The 10987-nt window shown below is 41.9% G+C and overlaps 1 protein-coding gene across 1 annotated transcript; it reads right to left on the reverse strand.

The window, feature by feature from the left end:
* Positions 1 to 1830: 1830 nt before the first annotated feature.
* Positions 1831 to 9889, reverse strand: LOC147460485 (uncharacterized). Its single transcript, XM_086503126.1, has 2 exons — positions 9591 to 9889; positions 1831 to 3205 (listed from the first exon to the last, which is right to left on the reverse strand). Exons 1-2 carry the CDS (start codon positions 9887 to 9889, stop codon positions 2716 to 2718), a joined length of 789 nt encoding a protein of 262 aa, XP_086359252.1. The 3' UTR covers positions 1831 to 2715.
* Between the last annotated feature and the right edge of the window lie 1098 nt (positions 9890 to 10987).

The raw sequence follows: 10987 nt of genomic DNA on the forward strand, positions 1-10987 counted from the left end.
CCTAAATTGGGGTTTGAGACCATAAGCATGTGTGCTTAGGTCTTATAAACTTGTCCTAAAAGTTTCGTTACATTTGGATGTCATTTGATGCTGTAACGGATGTGATTTGTTTATCGATGAGCGATTGAGTTTTGGTGATTAATTCAGTCACTTGAGTGTAGCTTGAGTTGGATGCGAGTTGTTAGTTGTTTTCCGAGAGATTGAGAACCTCTTGTAGCCTGTATGCACTAGTCGAGTTAGATTCATCCCATGGATTGACAATTTAATCGTGGTTCTCGCTAATACTGCAATAAATAGGATGGTGAGGTTTGATATGCGTCCAACAGTAGGCAAGCCATGGTACTTGAAGACTTGGGATATGACGAGGGTGGCCATTTTGTGTGCTTTTATAGTTTTTTTGACAGGTATAAAGTGTGCTTGTTTATTAAACTTGTCAACTATTGTCATATTCTCGTACTTCTATTGATAGACTCGGGCAATCCAAAGATAAAATCCATGGATATGCTTCCCATGGTGAATTAGGAATTGGCAAAGGCTTGAGTAATCCAGGTTGTTTTCCTCTATCAAATTTTGTCTTTTGGCATACCATAGATTTTGAAACATAGTCATGAATGTTTACTTTCATGGTAGGCCAATAAAAGTACATTTTTATTCCTTGTGTCCCATGTACTCGGTAGGGAGCATAGCAGGAAAATAGACTTTAGTTTGTCATCAAACTCACTAAAGCCTTGAGATGTCAATTGACTGAACAAGGAGTTGGACTCATTCGAGTGTCCAGAAACTGTGCTACCTTCTTTCATGTTGAGCTTCATCATGAGAAACACTCTGCTGGACTCACTTTTGCTCTCCCATGCTGAACATAAGCTATTCCATAGATCCTTGGCTGTTGTCTTTGCAATGATAGTGAAGAACATTGACTTGGCTAGATGTAAGCGTATCGTAGCCATGTATTTTGCATCCAAAAGCTCCCACTGAGCTTGTGTGTGGCCATCACCCTCTGCACGCTCTTTCAACGGTTTTGATAGACCTTTTTTTAGTCAAAACATCCTTCATACGTTCTTTCCATATGGTAAAGTTGTTACCATCGAACTTGCGGATGAAATACTCCTCCTTATTTGAAGAAGAAGCCATCACCGACAAGAGGGTTTTAGAGGTGCCAAACTATGGTGAGAAGCTGCAGAAATTTGGACAGAGCAACCTTTGTATAGGGAGCAAAGTCTCAACCAAAATAGGGCTCAAAAGTGCCAAACAATAAGTGTGTCGACTCGCGGGATGAATCCGACAGAGTCTCCTTTGTATGAGGAGTCAAAAATCAACTCAAAACATGCATAAAATGTGCCAACTGCACAAACTAGGCATGTAAAACTATATACTATCACTGCCAATGGACTGCCATACACGACGTCAAGCATACAATTCCCAAAGATACATAACATATGATGAGGATACAATAGGGAATTCCAATCACCTGTATCACCAAAGGTGTCTCAAACTCGAGCACACCCTAGCTCAAAGAAAAAACTCACGCAGGGCCCTCCAATGGTAAAGCACACTCAATGACACTAGCCACAGTCTTAGAAAGGGCTCTTCCGAAATCGAGTCTAAAAAACGGCCGGGTAATTGCCAATATAGCCAAGATGGCTCTACAAGTAGTGCATAGGCAATATCCATATGAGAACGTACATGAGTTTGTCACATAAAATGTGTAAAATCCTTGTGGGGATCAAGCTCTCAAAAGAGCTAACAACGTGAAAATGGCATGTGTGCAAAATCCTATGTGCAAAAAACCTGTAAAATGCGAAGATGCCAGCTATAAAGTAGTCGCCGAAATCTACGGCTCAGCCAAAAAATTGTTTGTCAGCTAGATCTCCAACATGTACACCGTTGTAAGTGCCAATGCCAAAACTCCACCTCCGAGCGATGTGCCCAGAGACTGCGATAGAGGCTGTAGGTGCTCTCTATCTGTTGCACACTCCCACTGGAGCGTGATGGGGTCAATGATAGGCAAACGTGCGATGTGGAATGTGGAGTCACGTCTATGTGTCAACAAGAATTGTGAATGAGCGTCTCAAAATGAGTGTGAGAACCGTCGTCGATGTCGATGAAAATGATTGTGAGAACTGTCGCCCAATGTCGATGCTGTGGCCATCTGCAAGAGCACCGTCTGCGTGAAACGATGGAATGTCGAGAAAATTCCGGGTTGGGTGTCCATAAGTGTCAAGAAATGTGTTTATATTTGGCTAAACCTCCGTGTGAATGCCCCTTAACCAAGATAAGGTTCAAAATTACAATTTGGCTGGTTTTTGGAAAACTCTCAAAAAACTAGTGGCACTGTTTGGACCAAAGATCCGAGCTGAGCCGAGGGTTGCTTAGGCTGAGTAGTATGGCAAGCTAATAGGCTGAAGCTATGGCGGGGTGAATTAGTCCGGCACGCACCCTTCTTGCTGGAATGTTTGCTGCCGGTTGAGTCGGCCAGGCTCTCCGTTGGCTTCACTATTTTGCCGCCGACGAGTAGAGTTGGCCGGTTGAGCTTCTCAAAAGCTCAACCAGAGCGGGTCGGTGATGCCCAAGCCCCCTTAAAAAGGGCTATTTTTCCCTGTTGTCCTATTTTGAGAGCTGTGCAAATTTGTTTTGGGCCAAAGAGCTTCCAGTGCCTCTCTCTCTCTCACTGATGCACTCGAAGTCCGAGCCTTGCAAGGTTCTTGTGGGCTTCCCTCAATTGCAGTCAAAATCATGAGCAAATAGCTCTCTCATGCCGCTGCTTCTCCATTCTGCTGTAAAACTGAACTCCTGCTGCACTGTTGATTCTCCCATGAAGTTATTGATCGAGCTTGTATGAGCTCCCAGCTCATCTCCTTTCTCTGTTGCCTTCCAGCTCTTCCTTACAAACTCCCAAGCGCTCTCTCTTCTGTTGCAAGGATGAAAGAAAATCAGCTCCTTCTTTTCATCTCCTACATCAAGCTTCCATTGTCGATTGGTGGCAGCTATAAACGCCGATTGAGCTCCCTGATTGACTACTCTTCGAATTGTGCCACCAATTAAGCGTACCTCTTGGTTGGCTTTTCTGAATCGGGACTGTGCTGGTACCTTGTGTGTACCGCGGCTGGCCCGATAGCTCTCGCGTCTCTTCCACGTCCTACTGCAATCCAAAACAGCACCTTTCTGCTTCACTGCCACAAGCTCCACCGAGCTATGGCTGAATGCTCTTCAAACCCGCTCTGCTCCTCCGAGCTCCAAGCCCGATTATGGCTGAGCTCTCTTCTCCCTCTTCACCGTGCTTCTTGCGAGCCGTCCGTGCTGCTTCCACCTAAGCTCTGATACCAGTTGAAAGGAGCAGGCGTGTGCGGATGCGTATCTGTGTGCGTGTATACACAAGCAAGGAGTGTGTGAGGGGGAATTGGGGAAGAAGATGAACACACGGAGAATGGTTAGTGGAGTAGAAAGTGAGAGAGAGTCAACTCTCACTTTCTCTCCCTATATATTCATAAGGGATAATTACAAGTTAGGGGGTGTTCCCCATGGCCACCTCGCCTACACCCTAACACTATTGAAGTAGATAGACCCTTGAAGTTTGTCAAATAGATCTTCTACCCTTGGCATATGGAATCTATTCTGATAGTGATTCTATTTAGTGCTTTATAGTCGACACACATACAATATGTGCCATCTTTCTTATGCACTAAAAGAATGGGTGAGCAAAAGGGAGATGAGCTAGGTCTCACCATACCCTTCTCAACCAATTCATTTACTTGCCTCATAATCTCCACTTGTTGGGCTTGAGAGACCCTAAGGAGGCTTGTTAGGTGGAGAACTCGCTTGTTAGGTGGAGAACTCCCTGGAAAGAAGTTGTTGTTAGAGTTGCATTTGGAAGAAGTCGATGCATAATTCTTCCCTTTGAACTCGCTTCGTTCTTTAGCTTCCATGGGCTTAGAATTTCTCTTAGCCCCTTGTTGGAAATTGATGCAAGAAGCAACCAAAGTGTGATGTATGACAACAAAAATAGTCTTGGGCTCTTGGAAGTTAACATACTTAGCCATATTTTCAGATAGCGTGGCACAAAATTGTTGTTTTTGATCTCAAAAATCTATCTTTTTATAGATAGTGGCTTTGAGATGTAATTCCCAAAACGTGTCCAGATACTTGTGGATAGATTCTTAAGGAGACATCTTCAAGATTTGCCATGTTGTGAGAACCTCTCCTTCGGCATCGCCTGGAAGAAGGAAGAAATTACTTCATCATGGAGACTCTCAAAATATTCCATGTTTTTGGAGCTTCTCCATTAGCCCGTAGACTTTCCCACCATTGCCTAGTGGATTTTTGAAAGTGCATGGATACATTGCAAAGCTTGGAGGACTCCGTGAAGTCCTCATCTCCAAAGGCCGCATCAAATTGTTGGATAAAGGCCAAGACTTTGTCTAGCGCACCAAAACTGCCATCATAGGTGAGAAAAGAGATCTTTTCTCCCTCTTTGAAATTCTTCAACTTGTTGGACCTCTTCCAAGCAGCATAGGACTTCCAATGTCCTCTCCTCTTTGGGGATGATAAGTAGCTACCTTCATCAAAAGAGGAAGATAAGGTGAGGAAGAAGGAGAAGATGGGAATTTATTCATTCTCTTTGTCTTCCTTTGAACTTTCCTTTCCCTCTTTTTGTCTTGGCAAGGAGGAGAATATCTCTTTATTTTTGGTGGTGATGGTGACCGTGTGGCCTCCGTCCTCCATTGGAGCTTTACCGTCTTGTGTATTCCCGTGACTTTGATGGGGCAATTCCTTGCCTCTTTGCTCATGGGATACAGGATGGCTTAGCTATCCTTCTCCCACAAGAATTTTTCTTTTGGAGGTCTTGCCATGAGCCCTCTCAAAATTCTTTCATCTTGGGGAAAGGTGGGCATATTGGTAGCTTGAAGTTGAGCTTGTAATTCAGCTTGCAAAGTAGGATTACCCATAGCTTGTTGTAGCCTGGTGACTAGAAAATTCACAAGCATAGGGGCATCATTAGTAGCACCTTCATGTGCAAAATCAAAGTCATCAACACTAATTCTACTCTCTTTATTATTGTCAGCCATGTTACTAGACTTGTGTGTATGCTAATTTATTTTTTAAACTCAATAACCTTAGTTGATACTCCTCTTTACTCTTGACAAGTATCACTCAAGCATCCACACATATGGTTTAGCATTTTGTTAATTGCAAAAAGTAGTAGAGAGTAATTAACATTGCTAAGGTGGTGCCGGTTCTTGTTGCACTTGCTAATAGCTCAATAATGGTTAAGCCATAGGAAAGTATTGAAAGACTCCATTATTAAGACCATAGATCCCAACGGTGTACCCCGTACCCTACTTTCCAGAGGCACGGCAACCAAAGATAATAAATCCCTATTCCACCTACTCTATTGCAATGAACAATTCCAACCTTCGTGATCTACTCAAGGACGTCTCTTCTTAAGTAAGAAAAGAGAAACCTAATGCTCTGATACCAATGTAACAAAATTGGACTAATAACTTTGAGTGTAGCAGAAATAGATTGACAATAGTGAGCTTTCCATTAAGCAAATTCCTAGTGGATATAGAGAGAGTGCTTGGTTGGAGATAGCATAATGAACTACACATCTAACTAGCATGGCATGAACAATAATTTGTGTGTGTGTGTGTGTGTGTGTGTGTGTGTGTGTGTGTGTGTGTGTGTGTGTGAGAGAGAGAGAGAGAGAGAGAGAGAGAGAGAGAGAGAGAGAGAGAGAGAGAGAGAGAGAGAAATTGAGGATCGGATTTACTTGGAGTCGGTCCCCCCTCCAAAAGGCTTTATTATAAGTTCTTCCATGAAGGGAGACTTGATTACAATACAAGCTTTGGGTTCCTTATGACAATTTGGATGCCATGAAGATGGAAAGCTTCATGTACCACAAACATGCTTATTTCAACAAAATAACTTATTCCAAGCCTCAGTCCCAAGACCTCAAACACGTTCAAAGGTGGAGAGAGCTAGCCCGGAATGAGGAAAGATGGAGGGAAGAAGATGTATCATACTAGAAAGAAGTATTCTTCTCATCATAGATTACTCTTAGAGCATAGCGTAGGATAATAATGAAGATGGAGAGAAGATAAGCATGCTTTAGCTTGTCTCTTGCTTGGATTTGTATTTCATGATCAAGAGTTGTTGGAGAGAAGATAAGCATGATTTATCTTGTCTCTTGCTTGGATTTGTATTCCATGATCAAGAGTTGTTGGAGAGAAGATAAGCATGCTTTAGCTTGTCTCTTGCTTGGATTTGTATTCCATGATCAAGAGTTGTTGGAGACAGCTCTCTACGTCTCATGCCTTGGAGAAGGAGATCAAGCTTCCATTAAATCTTCACACATTGGTTTGTGTGAGTGTGTGCTTTCCCCCTAAGAGAGAGAGAGAGAGAAGAGAACTCGAATTTTCTTTTATACACTAGTTGGTACTGATTGGTCCATGACTAGGGCTAGCCAATGAGATCCATGCTTCATAACTAGCAATGTATGTAGCCTTGGGACAAGTGTCCTTCCTTCCCCCATTGAGAAAATATCTAAGCTCCTTAATTACTTGAAGCTTACTTCTCATTGGTCCTCTAAGTCAACTGGCCAATAGGAATTAAGCTTGGCCATTTCTTATTGGACCCCTTGGTAGACTATCCAATAGCATTAAGGGAATTCTTAATTCTTATTGGTCCTTTTTGTAGATTTTTTAAAATCATTTGGGCTTAATTCTATTAAGCTAAAATCCCATTAGCCATCCAATAGGATTCAGGCTCATTTGGGAGCAACCTAGCTACAGGCGTGACATGTGTCCTTTATGCCTCTTGAAGAAGGATGGCTACCCGATGCTTTTGTGTGAGTGTTCTCTCTCATTTCTCCTATCAAGCTCGTGGAAAATTTGTAGGGAAAACTGTTGACTTTGTGGACCATGCTTAGCCTTTCAATTTCCCTAACCTTTGATTACCCTTATGTTTAAGGTCCAAGGTAGCAAAAGCTGCCAATAGCCTTGTATTTTGGACCACTGTCTAAGGACTTTAACACTAACTTTTGGAGGCTTTAGTGAGCCTTACCCTAAGGTCTTTTAAGCTCCCATTATTTGTACATTGCTCTCTGATAGACTACCTCTCCTTTTGGACCCTTAATGAGATATAAATATCTCACCTCTTGGTCCCCTGTTGAGATAGGTCTAAAAGCAGATTTTATTATTTCAACTCTTGTTCCCTACATCTTCCCGTATTGAATGATCTTTTTAATAAGATAAAATCATTTGGGAAAGTTATATGTTAGATTTTATGACATAATAGTGGCTAGAGACTCATCTAACAGAGTGGGTAGAGGCTAAGGCTACTACAAAGGACGATGCATGTACAACTGCACAATTTTTGTATGAAACATTTTCATAAGATATGGTTTACCAAATGAAATTGAAGGTAATAGAGACACACATTTTGTTAATCAGCTTATTGAATGCCTATTGGACAAGTTCATGGTCATTCATAGAAAGTTGGCACCCTATCACCCACAAGATAATGGTCAAACCGAAAGTACAAACAAAGTTTTATGCATTGTATTAACAAAAATTGTGGATGAAAATAGAACAAATTGGGATTAAAAGCTACATTCAGCCATTTGGGCACATCGATTAGCTTACAAGACGGATTTAAGAATGATGCCATTTAACATGGTGTTTGGTCTTAATGTTATATTACCAATAGAGTCTGGATTACAACTCTAAGAGTAGCCAAAGAATTGGAATGGATGGGCCTAGAATGGTCTACTAAAGTAGATGCCCTGAAACGGCTTGATGAAACCAAACTAAAAGCTGTCATTGGCATGTATGCACAAAAGAGGCGCATGAAAGAGTTTCATGACAAGCACGTCATTTTCAAAGAGTTCAAACAAGGTGACTATGTGCTCGTCTATACTCTAAAGCAAAAGACCAGGTATGGGACCATTTTTTATTCATTCCATATTATCAAGTGGTGTCATAAATCTTGTTACATTAGGTGATGAGGAAATGTCTAATTGGATTAGTGAATGTAGGTTATAGAAATATTATATTCCACTAACGCAAGACATGTTGAATATCATATGCCACTGATGTAGGACATGTTGAATAGATCACATGCAACAAATCAAAGAAATCTCCAAGAACAACAAGTGAAAAAGGATGCTCAAGAGAAGGCTCAAATCCGGGTCTTGAAATGCAAACAACAACTGGATGCCTATTACCAAAGGAAAGTGATTCGACACAGTCAAATCACTAATTATGATTTGAATGCAAAAATTATTGATCCATGCATTCCAGTTGAAATATCAAAAAATAGAGTCAAAACCTGTGCACTAAGGGATTTAAGAGCTCATTCAAACTTCATCACCTACTACATAATGGGGTAAAAATGCAAGAAGAAAAAATATGTTGTCAAGCGTTTAATGGCACAAAAACATATACTATGGGGTATACAGATGTAACAATGTACATCAATGGTCTACTATGCTCTCATAACTTCTTTGTCATCAACATCAAAGATAAGGATACTCCAGTGGTATTAGCGACAACATGGTAGCACTGATATAAAGCATATGTTTATTGGCCAAATAATCACATGTATTTCAATATTGATCATAAGATTAGTAAAGTATCCTTTGCTATATGGAAAAACAATGTTTGTACAATGTGTTGACAACCATCCAAAACCATCAAAATCATCCAATGCTATTGGAGCCAGATAAAGCCGAATAAATTCTTGTGACAAAACAGCTAGAGAATCCAAAGATTCAACTAAAGTTGGAAATTATTCCAAGAAAAACCCCTGTGGCACTTGCAAAAATTGCATGGTCACTCTGTTCTTTAGCTCCACCACTGAGTAGCCTACAAATCTGGTGCAAAGATCTTCATTCGCTAAGTGAAGAATCCAGTGTAGAAAGCTTCCTCAAACGCCAACATATTATGTGAGGGTAAGAACATACACTGGGCGTAGAAGCCATATAGTACTTCTTTGGAAGGTTGAATACTTAGATCATAGCATAACCCCTTATTTCCCTCGAGGAATGACATCCACGGGGCGCTTGCTTGCTCTGGCTCATGAAAAACTTCAATACAAGTGAACAACATTCGGTATATCTTGTACAACATTGCGCATGGAAGATCTAGTAGACTCTTGAAGAAAGACATGGCGTATGTTAGGGTTTTCACCATGTATTCCTCTGTTTCTTGTCCTTTCTTTGGAGCTGGTAGTCGTGGGTAATTTGGCCAGGTTGGCCGCTTCTTTGTCAGTGCCTCATGCTCTTGCCATGTCCTTACTCTGGGTACATGACAAAATGTTGGATCTCTTTGCAAGGCTGCAGGTACTCTTGTGAACAGAATCAAATACCATGGATTCTTGTTCAACCAGCTCAACCTCCACTTTGGGTGGTCTTTATCTACGCCATCTTCTTGCATGTCTATGTAGAGCCTCTCTTTTACCTGTAGTGTTCCACTTTTATGAGAGGGTATGGCAGGGATTGCTGATGCCATTGCGCATTGATCTGATTGGGAGTGAGTTGAGTGACGTTGACAGAGTGTAGAACTCTCAACTCCCAATCCATCGCAAATTTCCACTTCTCATCCACCTCTTGGGTGATCTTTTCTTTCAGTGCGTCCTCCTCAGCTTTTGATAGCTCGACCATAGGCACTGTGTTTTCATCTGTGGTGTTAATTTGAAAATCCTCTTCATCACTCGGGTCTACTGTGGACTGTGTCTCCAACTCAGTAAATGAGACCGAGGGTATATCTATCTGCGGTGGCTCTAAAGTGCCTGCCTCTTCCTGCGTATCCGGCTTTCCATCTCTCAAGATCTGGTTAACTCTCTTGAGCTCAGCTATTTCTTTAAGGAGATCTTCTTCTCTCTGGACCTTCATCAAAGCCAGGTCCCTTCGCTATGATTGCTCCAACTTTAATTCTAACTCAAGGTCCTTGTTCTTCTTTTCTAGTTCCTTGTATACTTCATCCGTCCCTTTGATCGAGGCCACGGCTGGATTTTCTCTGATTTGTCGTAAGAAGATTGCTTGATCGTTTATTCTCTGTTCAGAGTACTGCAAAGAAGCATTTGCAACATCCAATTGGACTTGAATTTTTTGGGCTGACAGAGATGTTGTAAGAAGTTCATTTGTAACTTTTGTCAGCTACTTGTCTTTTGCTTTGCAAGCATCGGATAATTTGGTGAGCAGATCACCTAACTCTTCCATTTCCTTCTGATGTCTATCTTTGTCTAGCTGATGTTGTTCAGCTTCGGCCTTCATCTCCTGCACTTGCCTCTAAAGATAGGTGATGACAGTCATTCTATCTTCTAACTCTCCTTGGAGAGCATCAATCACCATCTCGAGCTCTTTAGCCTTTCTGCTACGGCTAAGTGCTGCTGATCGGAGTCTCTCTGTCATATCTTGCATCTGTCTTGCATATTCGTATACTTGCAATATGACCTTGTCATTTGACTGCCAATCCTCCTGTCTTGCTAGCTGAGTGGATGTGACTGCAGCCTCATGTGTGTCTTTTGGCTGTGTCATGGTTGTTGCTGGTTCTGCTTGCGTGGAGGTAGAAGGTTGGACTTCTTCTTCTTTGTCTTCCTGAGGCTTTGATGCCTCGGCCATTTCATGCTGAGTGGAAGTAGAAGGTGTTGGCTCACACTGTGTAGTCTCTTCAGGTGTAAGGCTTACTTCCTTTTCCGGATCAGGTTCTTTCTGTTGTTATTGCTCTTGTGTAGTAGTGGCTTCTTTTGCAGTGGTAGCCTCTTGTGCTGGCTCTGCTTCTTTCTCTTTTTGTTTCTCTTGCTGGTCAGCCTCTTGTGCAGATTATGTTTCTTTGGTGGACTCAGACTCTTTGGCGCTCTCTTTCTCAGGTTCAGCTTCATTAATTAGCTCTTTTGGGGTGTCTTTCTCTACAGGTGATGGTAGTGGGCTTGGCATAGGATGGTCTTGTTGTTCTGTAGGCGGTGAGGTGGGTCTGAGAGACTCATAGCC

The sequence above is a fragment of the Adiantum capillus-veneris genome, chromosome 3 (genome assembly GCF_014529385.1).
Source record: "Adiantum capillus-veneris isolate H3 chromosome 3, ASM1452938v2, whole genome shotgun sequence".
In the NCBI taxonomy this organism is placed as follows: Eukaryota; Viridiplantae; Streptophyta; class Polypodiopsida; order Polypodiales; family Pteridaceae; genus Adiantum; species Adiantum capillus-veneris.